We start from the raw sequence: 25,657 nt of genomic DNA on the forward strand, positions 1-25,657 counted from the left end.
ATGTACAAAAATTGGTTTGAGCTAATCTCAAATCATGAGTCGATAACGAGTTTTCAATGCGTCTGCTTTTTGCCCCAAAAAATTGTTCAACGTGCAGTTCTTTTGCTCACTAATTATTTTAAAATAGCGAGCAATATGTTTTTTTTCTGTTGGAATTCTGAAGAACTACTAGCGAACTGAGAAAAAGCTCTGTTGTAATACAAGCTTCATTTTTTAAATCATTGAAAGCAAAAAGAATTGAAAAAACTTTTTATCGTGGCTAATGGAAAGAAGTACATCACAATTATTCTTTCTATTTTTTATAACCAAATAATTTGGCAACATAGCCCACTTGAAACAATTAATTCATCTTTGACGTATCTTGGCTTTTTTCATTTCTTATTAAATTGAATTGCTCTGGTGCAATTCTATTTAGTCATGCTCCAGAGCTGCTCCATGATGTCAAAAAACAAGGAAAATCAATAAAAGCTGTAGAATTTAAATCAAGAATCGCAAAAATAACAAACTTTTAAAGAGGTTCTCGCTCGGCTCTTGAGAAAACAGTATCTGCCACATAGATCTGCGCGACTATTGAAAGGTTATTTTTTGACGCGTCAAAACTGTGCTTGACCAAAACTGCTTATAAGAAGACTTTATTCTCTACTTTAAAGAAGAAACTCAACTGTGTCTTCAATCACGGATGATCCGCCCCTTGATAGAATTTTTGAATTTTTTTCCTGTCATAAGTCGAGGTGTACCTGGGAAATCATTGAACTACGGTATTAATAGTGTAAGTTAGAAGTGACAATTGGACTAACGTGAAGTCTTGGTTGATGAGGGGGCAGATAGGAGGATCACATGTCAGAATGAAACACTCTCTTAGTCCTAAAAGAGACAACCACCACCACAAGATATCACACACCACTTCTAGTTTTTATATTAAAAACTCATTTTGACCGTAGAACGCATTTTTTGGAATAAATACTCTTCAAACGTCTACTGGGTACACTTGCCACCATGCGATTAACATAATTAAAAGTATTTTCAAAAAAAAACTTTAAAAACTCAATGAGGTTTGAGCTTTCCTGCTAATTTGACGCTTTCTTCTACTACTGGCATTTTTAGCTGCCTACAACAGTCTAAACACAAAATACCGATTGCCAAACCTCAATGAGACAAAACACCCGAAATATACTCAGTTTTTTCGTCAATTTTTGATTTTCTCAGAAATAAATACCAGCATAACAACATCTAAGTGAGGTAGATTTACAATTTACTAAACCCCTGAAACCTGGTATGAAACTATCGCAACTAAACATGGAATTAGAACATGCTTCTAAGCTCGGTAACAACATGTTTGTGATACCGACTACTAAATTGTTTACGGATCTTTGAACGAAAAAAAAGGGTTATATTGGGTATTAATGCATCGGGTAAATTGTCATTTAACCGTTAAAAATGTATCGATTCGACAAACGAAAGTAAAAATAAATCATAAAAAATTTGCATAAATTGACTCAGATTACTAATTTGGCAATGTTGCGCTGTACATATTGCAGCCCTGCCCATATAATTGTTTTAAGATTGTTTAGTTTCAAGATTTGATCATAAGTAATTAGAAAATAATTCAAGGAAATAAAGATTGAGGCTACTTGAATCACTATAGTGGAAAGGGGCTAGTTCTACTGGTAATTATTATGTATCATTTATTACCTAAAAAATTATTTATCAAGTTTTTTGCATAAATGTGTTTTAAAGAATTTTTATGACATCAATTCTCATAACAAAATAATTAGCTATCAGTGACTCTTATAGTGTTTTATGATCTTCGGAAAATTATACCTTTGTTTACTTTTCCGTTTTTAGCAGTAGAGAATTTTTATATAATAAGCTAGAACCTTAAGCACGCTTATTGGAGAAAAAAGTAGCAAACTAATCTTGGGTGTAAAAATAAGGGTGGTAAGTTGGCCCGGAAATTTATGCAGCGAGATGGAGAGATAGAAAGAGAAAAAGAGAGAAAAAGTAAAAGGTTTATTCAGTTGAATTTTGACTAGGACATACCGATTTTTCGATCGGAAATTTACTAGTCATATTTTTATGGTTACCAAGAAAATACTATAATATAATCGCAATGTGAAAAAAATTGTGTTCTCAAAATTGCTTCTTGTATTTTTGTATGGTTTCCCAGAATCGGGTTCCTATCTGGTCGGGTTCAAAACTTCTGAGGAATCGCCCATTGTCTAAAATTGTGATGTCAGATTAGACTGCAATAGGCTGCAGTGAGAGCACGCTTGAGAAAGCGTACTCCATTGAGCTCCAAAGTATTTTACAAGTTATGTTGTCATTGACCTTGAGTGATCAATATTATGTAAGAGTGGAGCTATGGAAGGGAACAAATGACGTAAGAAATTAGGGGGATTCTACCGAGAGGGGGTGAAAAGGCTCAAAGGAGAACAAAACGATGCTAGAATGGGGTATAATTTGAATTGGGTAAAATACATTAAGAGCTGAGCGGCTGCCAAAGGGGATAAAATTATCTAAGGCGGAGTCAATTTATGGAGAAGCATAAAATATTGTTATTTTCTAACAATTTTTAATTATAAATATATTGACATGTAGTTTACAAACAGCCCAAAAAGAGTAAACAATTCGCACCGCACTTTCATAAAAAAAAACCTCCCATTGCAGTCATCCTCTTACAACTTTATGGGTGTTCCTTTTTGTAGTGCTAGAAAAACATAAAAATCTCATATGACCTAGTATACGTTCACGGAGTTTTTATGATTGGCCCAACAGAATGCGCATAATCTAGACTAGTTGAAAACGTTAACACTGAAGTTGATTATATTTGAGAAGGGGAGTTTATACTGTACTAACAAAATGTGCTTGAAAGTTATTCAAAACGTCCTTTATTGTCTCTGAATACAAAAAGAATGGCAGTGTTGAAACAAAACCAACCTGATTAAGAATCGGTCATCTCAATTCCAATTCTCTGAGATAGGGTTTCAAAATTTTGCCCTAAGAATTATTTTGAAGTAAAAAAAATCAATCATGGGCAACCGATTTTTGTGATGAGGTATGATGAGGTGACGAGCAGTCATTATATTTGAGAGAAAAACAGCCAAGGGATTACTTTTACTTTACCTTTGATTTTTAACGTCAATATTCTACTTCATAACACCTCTACTGCTTGTCTCGAAATGTCTTAGCATAGAGATTTTAACGTGGTCTTAGTATAACAAAGTTGACATCATTATACGGTATTACACTATTCCTTACATAGAAAAAAAAGAACAGCGTTCAAAGCCGTCTTGTGCTTGAAAAAATCTGTGTAGGGTTTTCTTCTAAGACTTATACGGTGCCGCAGAACGGCCTTACTGAGTTTCTAAGTTTGGTGAACCTGGGAATTCATCAGTCTTATGCACAGCGCAGGGTTTAATAAAACGATTGTGTCATTGATCAATCTTTCAATTTCGTCACTCTATCACAGTGAACACACAGTCCACTTCAGTACTGTTTTTTGTTTGACAAGTAAGGAAAAAAGTAAAAAGTGCCAAAATGGCGATCATAAAGATAGCTTTTCATTAAAATGTTAAATGAGTTGCAAACAATCTCCTAAAAATAGTGGCGGTGATACGTATTCGACAACACTACAAGTTTATAAATAAAATAAGTTTATTCCTGGGACCAAATGAGCAGAATTGCAGCGTAACGTCCCGGTGACAAGTTTTCATATTCAAAATTCCATTAATCTTTTTAGTAAAAAGTTCACTACTTAATACGCAAATCCTAAAAACATTTACTGAAAGCATTTTACAATAAAGATCACTGAATAATGTAGTTGTGAGTTCTTCTGTTTTTCTACAGTACTCTTTTCATTCTCACCACTTTTGATTTGGAGGTGGTAAACTTTTTTGTTATGAAGAAAGTGGTCAAAAACTTTATTCCCCTACCGGCGCAAAGCGTTGAAATTACACCAATGGACAGCGATAAAAATAAAATTTGACGCCCACGACGGAAACTATGGAAAATAAATGTTTCCCGGTCACCAACAAAGACCGGTGGAAAACTTTGCCGCTAAATATTGAAAATTTTACTCATATTTCAACGCTTGTTTTTCATGAAAAAGTGAAAAAGTGGAGGATTTAGATTTAAATATAGAAGAAATAAGCGACTGGTTGCTCTGAGTGAGAAAATGTGACTGATGAGGAAGAGGTGAGAAGTTTTTGCTAACCTCGTTTAGTTGAGTCAATACTCGCAAAACACAATTTAGCCATCTCTTTGTTGTTGTATTTTCTAAAACATACATGTGCAGATAATAGTTTTAGAAAATTCGTGTAAAACTATGAATTCTAATAGAATGAGAGTAACGTGACCGACAAATTTGAGTCAGAAATATGCTTTATATAGGCAAAAATGATAACAAAATAAGACCACAGTTCTCTCCCTAGTCAAGACCTGATCGCAGCTGCCATTGCACATCTTGCAGAGAAAAGTTTTTCCGCCAAGCATACAAGAATTTTCAAGCTTGAAATTCTTAATCAAATCTTGAAATATAGGAGGCCATTTTTTTCGTTCAACACAGCCGAGCTCTACTTTAATTGTTCCATTTTAAAATATGTTGTTTTTTATTCATCGAACAGCTTTTCCTATGAAACAGTTGCGTGCTATTCACCCAACCAACATATTTCGTACGGTATTAGGTTGGTTGGGTGCCTATTACGTTAGCTAATACGTTAGGTGACAAAACACATAAAAAAGTGAAACGCTAACATTGAGTTAATGACGTTTTCAAATTTAAGGCGATCCTGCTTACTATCAGTTTTGCTTCCCAAACAGTAAGGGTTACCAGAATTCCCGGTTGTACAAAGTAGCAAAAGAGTCTGGACAATGGTTGCATTATGATTGATCTATCCAGAGGTCAAAGTGGGACAGAGACATGGGTAACACTTTAAGTAGTAAAGTAACTCACACGTTCATGTTGGCTGTTTTCAATTCAGCATCTGAACTGTTTCTCGTAGATGCACAGAACCTAAACACATACTCCTGTTTAATGAGGAAAATTTTGAGCAAAACTGCATTTTAAGCTTGGTTATAAAGATAGACACTTATAGAAACTTCGTCTGTGAACAATTAACATAAAATTTGATTTTGGAGCAAATAAAACGGTTTTGAGTTGCTCTGGGAGAATTAATTAAATCTTTTTAAATCTACCTTAAAACCATTTGAATCTTTAACTACAGTTTGATTTGTAGTGTTTGTAGATCAGTAGGATTTGCTGTACCGTCACACAAGAGTCAATTTAAAATTGGAAACGTTCTATGCATTAGCGTTGTAAATGATCAGTTTCAAGATTTAAGTGTCCTTGTGTCCTTAGATTAAAACCTTAGAGAGTCTCTGTCCTTGACAAAAACCACAGAGCTGAGGAAACTATTCAAACTTTCTTTGTAATCATAAAAATTGTAGGATTTGTACGAATTTCTAGTCATCATAGAATAATCTAAAACAATAATAGATTTTCTAGATTTAACAACTCTGGCTCTTCTTTAAAAGTGTACTGGGACACAACAAGCTGTGGCTCTGCATAACTTCAGTAAACAAATGGACTGGGATAATTAAAGATCAAGTGTGTTTACCACTTTTGCTAAAGCAGAATTTTCTTTATTGATTTGCGAAAAAATATTTGCAAAACAGTTGATCTCTATGGAAACCCAACTTTAATTGGTGTGCCCAAATTTAGTTTGGGGTGGAATTATATACTAAAATGGAGTTTTTGTTCAGTCAATTTTGGCCGATCGATATAATCATAGCAGAGAATTGCAAGTGGTATCATTAGAAGGCCCTTCCAGCTGAAACAAATGATATTGAAAAAGATTCTTTGATTTTCGCTTTTTTGCAGTGAGTTATCAAGGTTTTGTCAAGCTTTTATATAGTTTTGTGATTAGGAGATGGTATTCCGTTGTTTTATTAAAAATTTTCGTTTTTTGACCAACCTTTCGTCAATTTTCATAAAATATATCACAATTTTTGACGGCAGTGGGATTGAGTTTATCTTAAAAAGAAGGGGATGGTTGCTAAAATGTTTCATTCAACTTTTTGGGCTAGAAATTATACTATCTTTCTCAGAATTCAAATCTTTTGACAAAAAGAGACACTTTTATCTTTTTCTGACTCACTTTCTTTAAATTTGACGGACGTACACACCTTAAAAATTCGTTCACATTGTTTCTTAAGCTCAAAAAGAGAGATAGATTTACTCCCCCTGGCTTCAGGGGTCTCCTGGAAATATTTTTAGGAGTCTTTCTTAGACGCGCAGCAATGTCAGCGTTATATTTTATATACAGTGCGCGGCTTTATTATCAAAAATTTTTTGCTTTTAAAGATTTTATGTAAATTACCGAGACGAAATTCAAATCATGACTCTTTTTTTAACAGATAATAACTACAAAGAATGAGGCCCAACAAACGTATAATATGATTCCAGCGCTAAGCTCACGGACTTCATGGCTCTGTTCAATAGTATTTTTGAAACTTTATTGATTTATGTTTTGCTTTCATTTGTAAAACATTTGTATTCGAATGACTTAGTCTCCCAAACCAAATATTCAACTGAATTTTATAAAAAAAAAGTATAAATGAGGCTAGCAATGCTGTCGGATGTTACTTATTGTCTCCTGTGACATTGAACAAATTTCTTTTCAATAAATGTCCGTGAAATTTTGAATTGCCACAAGTTTATCTTATATCTCTCATCTTCTGCAGTAGTATCATCAAAAAGGATCGGAAACCCATTTCCTGAGAATTATAATTTAAAGTAACGGTTATAGATTTAACTAAGGTTTTCTTGCATTTGATACAACAAGTTTTCGAAATTGTTTTTTTTTGTTTTGAGCATATTTGCAAATTTTGTAGGTCCTTTTTTTCCTCTCGAGTTACCACTCTATTGACCAATCGATTTGAAGAAAAGTATAACTGTAAAAATGCACAGCGTTGAAGAAAGGAAAACTTGAATGTGTTGTTTTTTGTTGAATAGTTTATGCTTTTTCTCTGAGACAGAGTTCTTTAGCAAAATAAATCGAATCTTTTTTTTAATTTTACCTATTCTTTTTGGTTGTTGTACGACATATAATTGATAATGATCAGTCTCAATTGCTTCCGCAGTACAAATAGCCGAACCTATTTAACGATTTCAGTTTATAGCTACTTTTTTAAATGAATTTCAATTGATCATTTTTTAAAAAATGATTTTTTCAACTGTCTTCTTGTTGGCTCTCATTTTCGTCACCATGTAACTCAATCTCACTGATAAGAAGTTTCAATACTTTTTGTTATTTAAACATTTTTTCCTTTAGCTGTTTGTTTTGAGCGATGCCTTCAACCATTTAACTTCATAATGATTTTTGGAGACCTCTATAAAGTTCAATTTTTTGTTTCTTCTTTTTGTTGTAATTTCTCCGTAGTCCTTATATAAGGACGACCTATTGATGTTCCCATGAGATGCATCTGATAATTGACAGTTCCTGCAGATAACCTCTTACAAAAATAGTGACTTGAACACCCTGGTGTAGTAAAAATGTTTAGAAAGTTTTGGCTTCAACCCGTTTTGGTTTTTATTTCTCTTGACTTAGTCTAATTAATAACAGGCCCAAATGGGTACCCGGGATGCCGCAATTTAATCCGTGGCATTTTAATATAACATTATGTTTATGGTGACTTTCGAAAGCATTTGTTTTGATGAACTTATTTGGATTATTAATTTTCCCCATTTTTAATTTTTTTTCAGTCGAATTCTAGCTTAGTCTCTGTAAAGACAAGTCACAACCCGTTTCCATTGAGTTATAATTAAACCATTATTCCGGTTTTGCCTCCAGGCTTTGCTACTATAGTTACTATGAGATTTTATTAAGAAAATTTGATATTATTATATATTTGTACAACAGTTTTTGTGTTCTTTTTAATTTATAACATTAAAGATAGGTCCCATTGATTTGATATATTGCGTAATTAAACACTTTCAATGCTCTTAGTGACAAATTTATGATTTTATCGGCTTCACTGTCATTTTTGCGAAAAAATTGAAATGAACTTTGTAGTTTTGCCAGTATTTGTCCTTCTCTTTAAAATCTTTTGACGTGCACGGTATAATGACAGGTCTCAATTGCTTCCTATGGAGGCAAAAATGAACTTTTTAACAATGTCAGTTAATATCTAATGATAATATTGAAATTGAATCTGATTGCTTGCAAGAAAGAAACTTGTTTTTGAACTTCGTACATCTTCGACTCTCTTCTGTCGCACTGTTTCCCATTCCATTGAGGATAGCTCTCATTTTTTTTCCAATGAAGTATAGGTTAACTTGAACTTGCTGCAGGAAACTAATAATTTGGATTGATATAATAACCAACCTTATCAGATTGTTGAAAATTAACACATACAACACACACACACACACACACACACACACACACACACACACTCACAGACATATACTTACACACACAAACACAAGCACATACAATCAAACATATGCACACGCATACAAACACAAACACGCACACACATACACATAGAAACATACACACCAATATATACATCAATAAAACACATACCCACCCACACACACACACACACACACACACACACACCTGAATGTGTTGTTTTTTGTTGAATATTTTATGCTTTTTGGGCTGAGACACAGTGCTTTATCAAAATATAGTGAATTTTTTTATTTTTACTTATGTTTTCCATTCTTTCTGGTTGTTGTAAGACATATAACTGATAATGATCAGTCTCAATTGCTTCCCCAGGATGTATTGCTGAACCCATTTACAGATTTGAGTTTATAGCTTTTTGTTTTAATGACTTTCAATATATCTTTTTTTTTAAAAAGAAATTTTTCAACTGACATTTTATTGGCTCTCAATTTAGTCATCATATAATTCACTTGTCAATTAGTCTTATTGATAACAGGCGCAATTGCCACCCTGAGGTGCTGCAAATTAATCCATCTCTTTAATTGAAATGTTATGACTTTTGAATGTGCATTTTTGTTGCACATGTTTGCATTTTTGAGCTTCGCCGTTTTTTAAATGATTTTTTGGTCAAATTGTAGCTTAGTTCCCGTAAAGAAAGGTCAAAACCCGCTTCGCGTGAGCTAAAATTTAATATTTATAAGGCTTTAGTTTCAGCAAAGCTGTTGAACATAAAATCAATCAACTCATTTACGAGACTACAAGTTGGTGAGTCTGAACGCCAACAATAGTTCGCAAGATCCTGAATGAACATCACAAAAATATGAGGTAACAATGTTCATATTTTTAGTTTTAAAAAACCAGATCTGTTTTGGTCGTAAAAATTCTATGGTTAATTGCCTTTTATGCAATTTATTTTATCTAGTGTTCAAATATACAAAAACTGCAATAACAACTGGCTATTATAGACGTCTGAAAGTTCTAATGTTGAAATTTGCTGCCGAACAACTTCCTGTTCAAAATTTGTCGGCAAAGCCGAAAAGAGACAAAAACAGAAGATTTCGGAAGAAAAGTTAAATTGTTGCTGTTAGAAGGTTGAGAAAGAGAAACCTACCATAAATTTTGAAATTTTAAATAAGATAAGATTGAAATAGGTTGACAAGAAGCTCTACATGTGCAACGTATACTTGGCTAAAAAATGAAGCCACGAGGAACAAGAAAGAACGCGAGAACGAGAAAGGAGAAGTCCAAGTTAAAGAGCTTAAGACCAGTTGGTGTACATGGGTAGCAAACTAGGCTTGCAAGTACAAGATCCTGGTTGGAATCTAGTACTGGTCTATTTTCACAGTAGTTGCACGTGCATAGACCCCTTAACAGTTGCAAAAATTTTTAAGGGGAAGGTGATCTGGAATTGGAAAATACAAGCTGGCTTTATTAAGCCCTCATCAGCGTAATCCAGTCGTTTTAGCACTCCAATACAAAAATTATACTGATACATCTAGTCAGCGTTAAATATGTGAAAAGAGTTCTTACACAATCTCGTCCGTTTTCTCCTGGCGGTCAATGGGGATCTGGAATCGCTGGAAAGTACCGTAGACGTCGTAGTTGGAATTGTTAAGCCTCGCCTGGAATAAATAAACACGGTTAAAGTTCTACGTCGCAATTCACAAATGTCATCTGAATAATCTTCACGAAATGAACATAGATGTAGAGACAATCAATATTTACACGGTTCTAGAATGTTAAATTTCCATGTGCGTTTTATTGGCAATTTAAATTTTTCAGAGAAAAAATTTTGATAATGATATCATTTGTATGATAGGTTTTATGTCTCTCATTATATATTTTCCGTTCTGTCGTGGAAAACTGATTCCATCCGACTTCTCTTTGCGCTCTATTTTGTTCGGAGTGGGCTGATTTTTCAATCCACTATAATCATAAGCCACATAACTTCTAGAATACACGGTTCGGCGACAAACCATATTGCAAACTGATTATTAGAGGTTTTGAAAGCCAATATTATAACTTTTAGTAGCATATTTACATGTAAAATGAGCATTCGATAGTCAAGCGACCCATTGACTAAAACCTCCACAATTATAGAATCATTAGCAGGTACAACAGCAAAAGGATCAGAGATGGGATTGCCATTGAGGGCATTGGGCTCATCGGACCACAATGTAATTGAGTTGAACTCTGTCCCCACCTCCACTGTGAGTTCTAATTGAACTTTGTCCCCATCACAAATGACGTCAGCACTATATGATATAAGGCCTAAACAAATAAAAATCTAACAACTAATGCCCTGGTTGAGGTCCAGACCATAGCTACGTCTGATCAAACCAACCGTCTCAGACAAAAGTGACCTCTGATCAGACAAGTTCCAGACAAATTTTTCAACTGACATTTTATTGGCTCTCAATTTAGTCATCATATAATTCACTTGTCAATTAGTCTCATTGATAACAGGCGCAATTGCCACCCTGAGGTGCTGCGAATTAATCCATCTCTTTAATTGAAATGTTATGACTTTTGAATGTGCATTTTTGTTGCACATGTTTGCATTTTTGAGCTTCGCCGTTTTTTAAATGATTTTTTGGTCAAATTGTAGCTTAGTTCCCGTAAAGAAAGGTCAAAACCCGCTTCGCGTGAGCTAAAATTTAATATTTATAAGGCTTTAGTTTCAGCAAAGCTGTTGAACATAAAATCAATCAACTCATTTACGAGACTACAAGTTGGTGAGTCTGAACGCCAACAATAGTTCGCAAGATCCTGAATGAACATCACAAAAATATGAGGTAACAATGTTCATATTTTTAGTTTTAAAAAACCAGATCTGTTTTGGTCGTAAAAATTCTATGGTTAATTGCCTTTTATGCAATTTATTTTATCTAGTGTTCAAATATACAAAAACTGCAATAACAACTGGCTATTATAGACGTCTGAAAGTTCTAATGTTGAAATTTGCTGCCGAACAACTTCCTGTTCAAAACTTGTCGGCAAAGCCGAAAAGAGACAAAAACAGAAGATTTCGGAAGAAAAGTTAAATTGTTGCTGTTAGAAGGTTGAGAAAGAGAAACCTACCATAAATTTTGAAATTTTGAATAAGATAAGATTGAAATAGGTTGACAAGAAGCTCTACATGTGCAACGTATACTTGGCTAAAAAATGAAGCCACGAGGAACAAGAAAGAACGCGAGAACGGATATAAGGAGATGTCCAAGTTCGAGAGCTTAAGACCAGTTGGTGTACATGGGTAGCAAACTAGGCTTGCAAGTACAAGATCCTGGTTGGAATCTAGTACTGGTCTATTTTCACAGTAGTTGCACGTGCATAGACCCCTTAACAGTTGCAAAAATTTTTAAGGGGAAGGTGATCTGGAATTGGAAAATACAAGCTGGCTTTATTAAGCCCTCATCAGCGTAATCCAGTCGTTTTAGCACTCCAATACAAAAATTATACTGATACATCTAGTCAGCGTTAAATATGTGAAAAGAGTTCTCACACAATCTCGTCCGTTTTCTCCTGGCGGTCAATGGGGATCTGGAATCGCTGGAAAGTACCGTAGACGTCGTAGTTGGAATTGTTAAGCCTCGCCTGGAATAAATAAACACGGTTAAAGTTCTACGTCGCAATTCACAAATGTCATCTGAATAATCTTCACGAAATGAACATAGATGTAGAGACAATCAATATTTACACGGTTCTAGAATGTTGAATTTCCATGTGCGTTTTATTGGCAATTTAAATTTTTCAGAGAAAAAATTTTGATAATGATATCATTTGTATGATAGGTTTTATGTCTCTCATTATATATTTTCCGTTCTGTCGTGGAAAACTGATTCCATCCGACTTCTCTTTGCGCTCTATTTTGTTCGGAGTGGGCTGATTTTTCAATCCACTATAATCATAAGCCACATAACTTCTAGAATACACGGTTCGGCGACAAACCATATTGCAAACTGATTATTAGAGGTTTTGAAAGCCAATATTATCATTAGTTGCATATTTACATGTAAAATGAGCAGTCGATAGTCAAGTGACCCATTGACTAAAATCTCCACAATCATAGAATCACTAGCAGGTACAATAGCAAAGGGATCAGAGATGGGATTGCCATTGAGGGCATTGGGCTCATCAGACCACAATGTAATTGAGTTGAACTCTGTCCCCACCTCCACTGTGAGTTCTAATTGAACTTTGTCCCCATCACAAATGACGTCAGCACTATATGATATAAGGCCTAAACAAGTAAAAATCTAACAATTAATGCCCTGGTTGAGATCAATAAAGTAGCCACGCCTGATTAAACCAACCGTCTCAGAAAAAAGTGACTCTGATCATACAAGTTCCAGACCATTGTCCAGACTCTTGTGCGATTGAAAACCTTCCCAGACCATGCTATTCGAGCGCATTTTGGAGAAAGTCTTATTATAAAGGGCTCGTATTAAACAGCCCAAAAATTACCATTTATAATTGCCATTTGTAGACAGAAACATGCTTTTGGTCATAGATAAATTTTGCGTAGAGCTTCAAAAGTGGTATCATCAGCAGCTCATCGGAATTTTGAATTGATCATTAAAGTCAGACATATTTAAACAGACAGACGCTGTCACTCATGAATCATTCGCTTGAAGATCGAGTGAAAGATAATTAAATTATTCATGTAATTAATGCGATACCTAAAATACAAACCAACATCCATAATATTGCTACCCGGACCCAAGTGTCATAGACTTTCAGTACTGAATCATAGTAACCTAAGAGTAAAGTTACCTTGCATTATGTTCAGACAAACCGCAGAATCAAATTTTTATGAGTTTTTTTCTGTTTAGTTTTATTTTTTTTGTTTCATACTGTTCATAGAAAAATCAGAACAAAATTGAAATTTTCTTCTGTTCAATATTTTGTTCAAAAACAAAATTATAAGGTCTGTAAAAAACTAACAATATCTGTAATTTCATCTTGATTCCATATTGACCTTTGAAACACATTAAACCATTGTCCTTCTATTCCGTCATATCAAGTAAGATCTCACATCCCAATAGAAAAGGGGTTAAGTACTTTTAAATCAATCGTTTTCTCCAACTAAGCATTCAGTCCAATCTTCTTAGAAGTTTGTTCAGCTAAACATCTACAGCGTAAAATCTGATGGCATAACGGTTGGCGGAATAGGGAGAAAAGTGTTATCATTAGCAGCTCATCAGAATTTTGAATTGATCATTAAAGTCAGACATATTTAAACAGACAGACGCTGTCACTCATGAATCATTCGCTTGAAGATCGAGAGGAAGATAATTAAATTATTCAGGTAGTTAATGCAATACCTAAAATACAAACCAACATCCTTAATATTGCTACCCGGACTCAAGTGTCATAGACTTTCAGTACTGAATCATAGTAACCTAAGACTAAAGTTACCTTGCATTATGTTCAGACAAACCGCAGAATCAAATTTTTATGACTTTTTTCTGTTAAATATTATTTTTTTTGTTTCATACTGTTCATAGAAAAATCAGAACAAAATTGAAATTTTCTTCTGTTCAATATTTTGTTCAAAAACAAAATTATAAGGTCTGTCAAAAACTAACAATATCTATAATTTCATCTTGATTCCAAATTGACCTTTGAAACACATTAAACCATTGTCCTTCTATTCAGTCATATCAAGTAAGATCTCACATCCCACTAGAAACGAGGTTAAGTACTTTTAAATCAATCGTTATCTCCAACAAAGCATTCAGTCGAATCTTCCTAGAAATTTGCTCAGCTAAACATCTACAGCGTAAAATTTGATGGCATAACGGTTGGCGGAATAGGGAGAAAAGTGGTATCATTAGCAGCTCATCAGAATTTTGAATTGATCATTAAAATCAGACATATTTAAACAGACAGACGCTGTCACTCAGGAATCATTCGCTTGAAGATCGAGAGGAAGTTAATTAAATTATTCACGTAATTAATGCGATGCCTAAAATACAAACCAACATCCATAATATTGCTACCCGGAACCAAGTGTCATAGACTTTCAGTACTGAATCATAGTAACCTAAGAGTAAAGTTACCTTGCATTATGTTCAGACAAACCGCAGAATCAAATTTTTATGAGTTTTTTCTGTTTAGTATTATTTTTTTTGTTTCATACTGTTCATAGAAAAATCAGAACAAAATTGAAATTTTTCTTCTGTTCAATATTTTGTTCAAAAACAAAATTATAAGGTCTGTAAAAAACTAACAATATCTGTAATTTCATCTTGATTCCAAATTGACCTTTGAAGCACATTAAACCATTGTCCTTCTTTTCAGTCATATCAAGTAAGATCTCACATCCCACTAGAGACGGGGTTAAGTACTTTTAAATCAATCGTTATCTCCAACTAAGCATTCAGTCCAATCTTCCTAGAAATTTGTTCAGTTAAACATCTACAGTGTAAAATCTGATGGCATAACGGTTGGCGTATTAGGGAGAAAAGTGTTATCATTAGCAGCTCATCAGAATTTTGAATTGATCATTAAAGTCAGACATATTTAAACAGACAGACGCTGTCACTTATGAATCATTCGCTTGAAGATCGAGAGGAAGATAATTAAATTATTCACGTAATTAATGACGACACCTAAAATACAAACCAACATCCTTAATATTGCTACCCGGACTCAAGTATCATAGACTTTCAGTACTGAATCATAGTAACCTAAGACTAAAGTTACCTTGCATTATGTTCAGACAAACCGCAGAATCAGATTTTTATGAGTTTTTTTCTGTTTAGTTTTATTCTTTTTGTTTCATATTGTTCATAGAAAAATCAGAACAAATTTGAAATTTTCTTCTGTTCAATATTTTGTTCAAAAACAAAATTATAAGGTCTGTAAAAAACTAACAATATCTGTAATTTCATCTTGATTCCATATTGACCTTTGAAACACATTAAACCATTGTCCTTCTATTCAGTCATATCAAGTAAGATCTCACATCCCACTAGAAACGGGGTTAAGTACTTTTAAATCCATCGTTATCTCCAACTAAGCATTCAGTCCAATCTTCCTAGAAATTTGTTCAGCTAAACATCTACAGCGTAAAATCTGATGGCATAACGGTTGGCGGATTAGGGAGAAAAGTGTTATCATTAGCAGCTCATCAGAATTTTGAATTGATCATTAAAGTCAGACATATTTAAACAGACAGACGCTGTCACTCATGAATCATTCGCTTGAAGATCGAGAGGAAGATAATTAAATTATTCACGTAATTAATGACGATACCTAAAATACAAACCAACATCCTTAATATTGCTACCCGGACTCAAGTGTCATAGACTTTCAGTACTGAATCATAGTAACCTAAGAGTAAAGTTACCTTGCATTATGTTCAGACAAAATGCAGAATCAAATTTTTATGAGTTTTTTCTGTTTAGTATGATTTTTTTGTTTCATTTTGTTCATAGAAAAATCAGAACAAAATTGAAATTTTCGAATACAGTGGAAAGTTCTGCTGTACGTCTGCTGAGCATGATATACACAAGTTGAATTGTAAAACGCGTAGATGTAACTCTCGTACTGGTTGAATACTGAGGGGGGGATGGTGGGGGTGGGGGATGGGTGGTTGTAATTGGATCAGTTCATTTACTGGATGTTAACTCTCGTAAATCTCAATTTCCCTTTGTTCCCGATGCATATTGGAAGTGCTGTGAAAAATGCCACCTTCTTCTTCTTCATCTCCGTCCTTTATGAAGAAAGACATCTTTTCCTGGAGCTCGAGTGTCTGTGTCAGCCGACGGCTCATCCGATGAAAGTCACAGTTATCATATTGTTGGGACAATCGTCTGGATTTTTGTCGAGTGTACAGTGTTATCGAGTGCTCTACCAGCGTACAATCAAGTGCAGTTTTTTACATGTGCGATGTTACGATGCTGTCGAGTTGTTGCGATGTTACGATGGTATCAAGTTGTTGCGATGCTACGATTATGTCGAGTTGTTGCGATGTTACGATGGTGGTGGTGGGCGGGTGCGATGTGCGATGTTACGATGCGATGAAACTGTCGAGGAAGAAACTGTCGGGTGCGATGTTGCGATGTTACGATGCGATGAAACTGTCGAGGAGGAAACTGTCGGGTGCGATGTTGCGATGTTACGATGCGAAGAAACTGTCGAGGAAGAAGAAACTTGTTTAAAAAAGGCAGTAAGATCTGCTGTTTATAACTAATTAAAAACCAACTTTTTGTCTGTTATTATTAAACCTTCTGTCTCAATTAACCATATACTCATTTAATTAATTTTTGCTATTGGCTGAGTTTTTTCAAAGTTCCAGTGGATTTGATTTTTTTTTTCATACTAAACAGTAAAAAATCAGGATAATATTCATTATGTTCAGGAAGAATTCAGAAACTGAGATTCATGATGTTCAGAGAAATCTCAGAATTTACTCTGAAATTTACTATGAAATGGCGAATAAGTGCCCTGATCAAAGCTCTGCGCATAGAAAAAACATAATGAATTTTTTTATGATTCAGTACTGATTTTTAATGACACTACGATCCGGGTAACATTACATTTTATTAATACTATAATTTACTAGTAGACTCTAGGGATAATTGAATTGTCTAAGTTAACTTCAAATTGTAATTCCGAAGGTTAAAAGATTCTATTCAACAATGTATCCATGAAAAACTTTTCCTCAAAAGAGCACAATCTTTTAAAATTTAGGAAACAACCGCTCTCTTAAATTCGGTGACGTCTTAACAAATAGACGTACCAAAATGTGGAATTTTCAGCGAATCTGATTGGTTGAGAAATTTAAAAGATTGTACCTTTATACGTTCAATTAGCCTAAATTGAATATAACCCAATTCTACTAGATTAAATTTTTACCACATATGGCCATGCCTGACAGACAAATTGCAATGCATAAAAATAGTTTACAAGGTTTTGGCAGATAATATTTAGCACCATGATGTTCCTCGGGGCATTGTTTTAGGACATTAGATTTTTATTTCATATGTTAATGGCTCCTCAAATAAAGACAAAAAGATTACTGCGATGTTGTCAAATTTGCAGACATTACTATCTGACGCCAGTATTGTCCCAAGGATAAGGTTTCTGAAAGATTTGAAAAAAATTTTGACGAAGAAAGATAATTAATTGCAAGAAAATCATTTATCACTAAAGGTTTATTAAGCAAAACTCCTTAAGAATGCAGATAGAATTTGACCATTTAGCCAATATTTTGTTCAAAAACAAAATTATAAGGTCTGTAAGAAACTAACAATCTCTGTAAGTTAATCTTGATTCCAAATTGACCTTTGAAGCACATTAAACCATTGTCCTTCTATTCAGTCATATCAAGTAAGATCTCACATCCCACTAGAAACGGGGTTAAGTACTTTTAAATCCATCGTTATCTCCAACTAAGCATTCAGTCCAATCTTCCTAGAAATTTGTTCAGCTAAACATCTACAGCGTAAAATTTGATGGCATAACGGTTGGCGGAATAGGAAGAGAATCTGATTATCGACAAAAACTTTTGCTCAAAGCTGATCTCTAGTCAGCCTAACTAACCAATACAAATTTTTGCTTTAAAAAAGTGAACAGCCTTGATGCCTGCGGAACATTAGTAACATTGGAAATTGCAGGCTGCTTGCAAATTGAGTGGAACCGAAAGCAACTTATTTAACGGAAACATATTTTTATATATATATATATATATATATATATATATATTTTATATATATAAATATTTATATATATATATATATATATATATATATATATATATATATATATATAGATGTTTTTATATATATATATATATATGTATATATATATATATATATATATATATATAAATATATATGTAAGTGTTTGTTTGTGTGTGTGTGTGTGTTTGTGTTTAACATTTGGTTATAATCGTGAAACTCCCCGGGTCGAGGGTTCAGCAGCTGTCAGCGGATATTTTTGTAGGAAATCCGCTGGTTGTGCGAAAATAGTGTAAGATTTGTGCTGATTGCGGTGAAAATTGAAAAATAGGTGCTTAGTCTGCTGAAATAAAATTTTTCAGTACATCATAGCATATTTTTTACCTAAAATGAGCCATTGATTCAGCACCTACTTACATATTTTCATACTTTTGAAGACTTCCAACTCAGCTGATTCAGTGCCTTTCTTAAATAATTTTAGGTGCAATAACGTAGTCTTCGAACTCAGCTGATTCAGTGCCTTTCTTAAATAATTTTAGGTGCTTATAACGTAGTCAGCATGTACTTCATCTTTTGCATTTTTGTAGAACCATTAATCAATCAAGAACCTGCGCTGTTTTTTTAAAGATAATTCATGTTTTTGAAAAACACAACAACTGAAAATTGTGACGCTTTCATCTTACCTATTGAAAGCAAGTCAATTATAAGTAAACTACCTTGTTTATTTCAATCAAGTGTTTTGACTATATACTTCAACTGCGATAACTGCTTCATCTTAAGACAAAATTCTTAAATCTTTTGGCAGATTTCCAACTGTTTCCTGGGTTGAGGTGTTGGACTAAGTTGGACTGCTCTGGTGCAATACTATTTAGTTTTGCTCTGGTGCTGCTTTTGAACATACAAAAGTAAAAAAAATAAAATATCTAAATTGGTTAAGAAAACCTTGAAAATGAGTAAGATAAGTGCTAAAATTACATAACTATCCACTTAACGTGCAGAAGAGTGCTGAAATTTTGTAAGAAAGATGCTAAAAATTCCGCAGATTGAGCGGATTATTATGAAAAGTTTATCCGCTGTAAAAAAAAATTTCCGCGGTTATCAGCGCATTTCTTACATAAACTTTGACGAAACCGTCGACCCCGGTCTGTGATCGACGTATTTAAATATCAGAACTGAATTAAAGACAACTGCAATGGGCTACTAAAATAAGAAAACGAACTCTAATGGAGTTGTGATAAGGAAATATACGGTCTGGACAATGGTCTGGACTAGGGTCTGTTCGGTCTGGCCAATGGAGGCCAAAGTCTGTTCGGTCTGGCCATTACCTGTCTTGGGTCGCGGACTTCATCCTGGGATAACTATAAATGAGATCAATTTTGAAAAAAGATATTTTTGTCCTTGAGAATATATATCTTTACAAGGTAAGGTATGTATATCCCCTCTAAATTGCATAAATTAAAACTACGAGGACGGTATGTAATAATTGGAGGCCCCTTATATTACATTTTGATTAGGCCATCTGTCATCTTCTATGGCAATTCTTATTACTATGATGACTATTAAAGGAAGACACCTGTGATAGTGAACTTCTTATTGAAGTATGTGGCAGAGATGCCTGGACTCCTGAGGGATGATCGATCAGATGTGACATAGATCTCTGCCTCGTAGCTCTCAGAGTCAACAGCATCATTGACGGTGATGAATCCGTCCATATATGGAACAGAACAAGGATTGCTCTCCTCTCCACACACAATGGTAGCAGGCTTCAAACTAAAAAAAAGTGAGCATTTTATCACAGGTATTTCTTGCATATTTCCAGTGCATTACAATGTGAAGGTTTTTGAGTCGAAACTATTACTGGAACAGACTAATTATAGCAAATGAAAATCAAGTGGAGTCGCTAAAGAAACTTTTGAGAGGCATCAACGAAGAATGGTGACTGTTATCTTTTCTCAAGTCTGAACCACTTTGAGAGACAACGACTGGTTTTCTAGTGTGGGTTCTTGTATAAGCTTGTACGGTTGCTAAATAATAACTTACAAAAATGTGGTTGTTACACACATTTATCTCGAAAGTTAAGTGTCGCACGATAAAAACAATTTGAAGATTATTATTTTAATAACAATGCTGATTAATTTATTTAATATTTTAGAACATGTAGATATCTAACCTTAGGGTTATAGTCTGAATAATTTACATGTTTCAAAAAAAACTCATGTAATACAGTGAAGCCAAAGGTTCGGCATCAAAAGATATATGAATTCTACATCTATGATGGATGTGAATTCAATGAATTTGAACTTAGTAACAAGAGGATAGCGTTGGGGGGATAAACGCTTGGGGGGCGTTTACTCTCCGGCAAGCAACGACAAAATTCAAACATTAACTTTATCAAAAAGAACACTATAAATCAACGACGGAAAATCAATTTTACTGCTTCAAGAGGTTTTTCGAGCTTTAGTGAGTTTTATGGATCAATTTGACAAGTTTCTTATTTTATTGTGAATAAATTGAAAGAGTATTCCTTCACCCTGCCCAGCCATCGAAGAAGAAGAATCTTTCATTTTCGAAGACTTTATCTAAACTCAATATGAGACGAGTATTGGTCTTGATGTCGAAGCGTCTTGCCACTCCATCTCGGCTCACATGCACTATGACCAATTGGAGAAGCTACTCGGATTGTAAAATAGTTGCAGAGCCCAGCAACGTCGTTTTCCTTGATGTCCTCATTTGTATGCTGCCATTTTGTCCACTTGTTATGATCTGGCGCTGACTCTTTCAGACGAAACCTTAACTGAGAGCCGAGTGTTGTTGTATGACAAAAATTTGAGGCACAAGTGGCATCGTCTCATCGGGAAAAAATTTGGTGTTCAGGGTTCTGCATTAACATACTGCAGACAGCATTTCTCATTGGGAGCTCATTCAGAATGGCTTCTGCCTCCATTGCAACTGTATGAAACAGAGAAAAAATTGGCTTCCCAAAACAACAAACAGGTTGCGTTTTGCTAACTAGGTCGTTCCCAAATTCCGCCTAAGTGCGTGCCAGAGTTGGATTGAACGTCCACTGGATTTTCTGTTGAGACAGCTGAAGACGTCTCTGGTTCGATTCTGTGGCTTGTGGTTTCTCTCAAAATTGATCCTCCTTGCCTAATTGGCTCCAACAAAAATTTTTTCGTTGCCTTAAACACTTGCATCAGGGATTGCTCGACTGGATACAAAACGCCGAATGACCCTTAGAAAACGGTCAGTAGAGGGGTCCTTGCAGTTTTCCAGATTAACTACTCTTGAGACCAAACAAGTAAACCTGCTAACATAAATTTGTTCTGATTCGGTTTTTGATTTTTCAACGTGAATGGACTTATCCATTCCTCTGTTTACAAATTGGTAGAGCTTGAAGTCGTCTGGAAAGCAAAACGTGGGAAGAGGCGCCATCTTCAGTCTGAAATTTTCTGGTTGCCAACGTCTACATATGAAGCAGTATTTCCAAAACTACTTAGAGCTCTGCGGTTTCTGACTATCATGAACAACTCCTGGATTTATGCGCACACACGTTTAGCTTTATGAATTCCACGGTCGTGCTACTTTTTCACAATAATTATCTTGCTGGCAACTCATCACTTGCTGTGGAGTATCATTGGATGTCTGCTATCACATTACAATCCAGATTTTTAAAATCGGCTCTCAAATCTAAGCCGCTCGTCGCTATCAAGAAGGATGGTAGAAGCTGACAGCTGTTTCATCTGAACCAGAGGTAGTCCACTCCAGAGAGTTTCGAAATTGATGTTTTTGATATGAGTGTATTCTGACATACTCAGGAGAAAAATCTTTAACGTCGAAGGCCGTATCACCTCATTCGTTCACTTTTTTCATTGCCTTACTGCTACAAACACTGTCCTGGTGGTGCCAAAGAGTCTGGTTTGAGAAGAAAATCTGTTTCGATCTACCAATTGTTTTCACTTGTCTTATAGAAAACTCGAGTGGAGTAAATTTGTGCCATCTCTCCAGGGAAATTTTATTCACTGTCAGTTATGATGAGGAATGTTGGTGCTGTCACCCACAAGTGTTGCAAGTCGCATGGAGATAGACCTCTAGTAAAATGGTGAGCAGGGATCAATTTTGCTGTTATGTGCCGCAGGTTGTCTTTGCGATCGATGTAGATCTTCTGTGGCTTTTTCAATTGTTCTATCTAAATACTGCATTGCTGTCGGTCCAAAAACTTTTGCTCTTTGCGCCAATTGACATCTCAGTCTCATAGAAACCTAACAATTCAGCTCCCAATAAAGCTTCTTTGAGCTCCAACTTTGGTTTGCTCGTCTATTTGATTGATGCTGCCTTGGTCTTGCTTATGACGCATTGGGTAGCTGTTGAGCTGTATGGGTATATTGTCCTCAAGTAGACCACTTCTGCTACAGCGGTAAGTGAAGTGTCAGTGAAAATGTTTAACTCATGGTTCCCATGGACATTTGGGACTAAACAACCGGGGCCTTCCTTTGTAGGCATTGTCTCAAGGTCTTCCAGCAACTGCTGAAATTCGTGGTAATATTCCTCTGACACCAATTGCAAAAGTCAGCAAGTTCGCAATGTGATCAAACAAAGAAACTGCCATAAACAGAACCTTTCTCTGCGTGATGTTTTGATTCTCACAGCACTGTTTGTGTTTCCAAAAGCCAGTTCATCGAATTGTGGCTTCCAAAAATGGCAAAGTATCCGTTGTGACTTGAAAATTCCCATTTTGTCGTCCAGTGGAATCTTTTTAAATGCAGCCAAGTTGATGCTGAGACTGCTTGATGTTGAATCCTCCTGTTTTGAGAATATGTTCTAACTCGATCGCTCATTTTGAAGCCTCTTGTTCTGTTGCAAAATTTTTAAAGATGTCATGCATGTAGAATTTTCATGTCATAGAGTCAAATTTTTCTGGATGTTTTTGTTTTGTATTCTCGGCACACGTTGCGAAACAAAAAGTGCACAGGCGGTGGAAAATATTCCTCCGATAAGGATTCCTTGTTATTTGGATGTCTTCTGTTGCAAATTTTGTGCATCCTCTTTCTTGTCTTTGACTACCACTTGCATGAGCATAGCCTCTTTTTCTGCTGTTATCGCCACATTGTACTTTCGCAACCGAAAAAAAAGTCCATGTGGATTCGACGAAAAGTTTGGTCTCTTTAGAAGTGCACCAGCCAACGAATTTTTTAATTGGAGGCAGCTTTTGTCACTCGCCTTATCTTGTCTGGTTTTAGCTTGCTGATAACAGGATGATGTGGTAGATACCAAATGTTCCGCGCAGTCTGGTTCCAAACAACTGCTATTTATTCTTCTCCATGTCATCGAATTTCGTGGCCATATCTTGCTGCTTCAGCTGGTTCTCTCTCTCTCTCTCTCTCTCTCCCTCCCTCTCTCTCTAGTCGCCTGTTTAGGGCGTGCACTCAGACCCCTGCCATGAAATAGTTATTGTGTAGTGTGACTCTATCTGGCCTAGCAATCTATTTTCGTAGCTTTGTCCCTTGCGGCGAGTGGTCTCTTCCTGTATCTTTATTGCTTATTGGTCTTCCTCAATAAGTTCCTTTGAAGAACCGTGACGCCTTCAAATACCCAAAAGAGGGATGAAGGGATAGAATTTTTCATCTGGTTCGTTGTTACTTCGCTGGAGACGGTTGAGAGGAGTGATAATTTGGCCGGTGCTTCCTTTATCGGGTGATTGATAACACTCTTGTTGTACAGGGCCTGTCAAAGCAAATCCGAGACCCACATTTTGTTGACTCCCTAGAGCATTTCTGGTTTGCTAGTAGTGATATTTGTTGGAACAGTAGCCAGAAAAGCGTCAGTGTCTATGATTTGTCCAGTTTTGTTGTCTCGAGTTTTTGTAACTTTGAATTCTGCCAGATGATAATGGTCTTGACAAAGTCTTATGAACAATTTTAGAGAAATTGTTGCAATCTAGAACTGCTCAGTGGATGCCGGGTACACTGGAAGACATGTCAGAGGATTGAAGCTGCAAGTGGAACAATTCCAATCATGAACTCCGTTGTGGTCATTGTCTGCTCTCCGTGAAGAAACTAGAACAAGTTTTATGTTTATGAAGGCGCGAATGTGAAAAAAATCCACCGTCGAAAATTGCATAAGTCTCTACGTTGAAATCTTTGTCAAATAGCGTGACTGGAATTTTCTGTAGCTGAATTAAAAGTCTGACACTTGAGGCCCCCTGACGGTGGCTGCATATGTGGTTCTGCACACGTGGAAACTGTGCTTACCTGTCAATCATCTCGTTGCCAGTTACTGTTTGAAAGTTGGTGTTTTTTCTCTTACTAGAGTTCTGAGGTCTGTTGAGCTGCTGATTTTTAGATTGAGGAGCACTGTTTTTACTGTTTAGCTTTGATTATGAGGGTTGAAATTGCTAAGATTGCATTCTTTGTGTTTGTCGGTATTTTGAGCAATCCTGGTCCATAGCTACCGCAGCAGCTTTTAGATCCCATTGAATCCCATCCATACTGGGCTGAGGCTATTGTTCAGGCTGAGGAGCGTACTCAAACATGCCACGGCCTTCCGAAATTTTTATTAACTCCCGAAGCGCTTCCTCATAAAAATCTCGTCTCCTTTGTATGAGTGGTCACATTTGAAGTTCATGGCTTTGCTAGTTGAAGAGTTTTGCGCGTAGGTCATTTTCTGAGCACTTGAAAGATCTGGAAATGTCGTCAATAGTTGACTTCAAAATTTGTATCATTAGCGCCACTTCAAGGTGTCGCCTCAGGAATGTTCAAGAGTAATCATAGGTAGACTGGATGTATTCATCGCGGCTTCAATATGCTTGCACACAAAATTGCGGGGTTGTTGTGGGACTGTTGCTTTTAGAATGGGAAAAGAGTGAAATCTCAGCCAACTGATAGCCTAACAAAAGATTTGAGTGCTGCTCGTCACGGTGATAACGATGATTCTGAAAATGTAGATTGCAATTATGTGGGATTGATTTTGGTTGTTAAATTTTAGTTGTTGTGCCAGATTTCTAGAACACAGGGTCTGCCGGTTGATTGTACGAAAAATGAAACGCTGCCAAACCTTGAAGTAGGAATAACTGCACCGAATCTTGAGCAACAGATACGTATCCTCTGTTGAGCTATGGCGCTCTTGTGTAACGCTGATGTTTGCTAGTTTCTCCTGTTGCGCGTTGGATTTCTTGTCACTTGCTTCTTTGTTGAGATAAAATAACAATTTTCTGACGGAACTTAGCCTTAATTGTCGGAAGTGAACACTTCATCCAAGCTCTCAACGTTGCGCTTCTCACTTTTGTTCTACGCTTCGTTCTGCTTGGCTGCATAAATTTGGCTTCGGAGACAACAGCCTTGCTCCGTAGATTAATGTGATCTCGCGAGGAGGTGTCGGAAGAGACAGAGTTTTGTTGATTTGAGCCATGTAGCAAACTGATTTTTTGTTTTGCTCTCTACCACCTGCATTTCTCATGGGTGGATTGATCACCAACCATGTCGAACACCTCTTGTGCCTATTGGAGCTCTACTAGTTTCA

General features: G+C 35.6%; 1 protein-coding gene across 1 annotated transcript in view; it reads right to left on the minus strand.

Moving 5' to 3' along the window:
* Positions 1-745: 745 nt before the first annotated feature.
* LOC142351743 (uncharacterized) overlaps positions 746-25,657 on the minus strand; it is a 52,960-nt gene continuing 28,048 nt past the window's right edge. Inside the window, exons 7-14 of the mRNA XM_075403889.1 lie at positions 19,716-19,912; positions 12,464-12,693; positions 11,956-12,047; positions 10,495-10,708; positions 9,984-10,075; positions 4,952-5,011; positions 4,214-4,275; positions 746-864 (exon numbers count right to left, since the gene is read on the minus strand). Of these exons, the coding sequence (XP_075260004.1) occupies positions 746-864; positions 4,214-4,275; positions 4,952-5,011; positions 9,984-10,075; positions 10,495-10,708; positions 11,956-12,047; positions 12,464-12,693; positions 19,716-19,912 (1,066 nt within the window). The remainder of the gene's footprint in view (positions 865-4,213; positions 4,276-4,951; positions 5,012-9,983; positions 10,076-10,494; positions 10,709-11,955; positions 12,048-12,463; positions 12,694-19,715; positions 19,913-25,657) is intronic.

This window comes from Convolutriloba macropyga, chromosome 13, assembly GCF_964194025.1.
Source record: "Convolutriloba macropyga chromosome 13, txConMacr16.3, whole genome shotgun sequence".
NCBI lineage: Eukaryota > Metazoa > Xenacoelomorpha > Acoela > Convolutidae > Convolutriloba > Convolutriloba macropyga.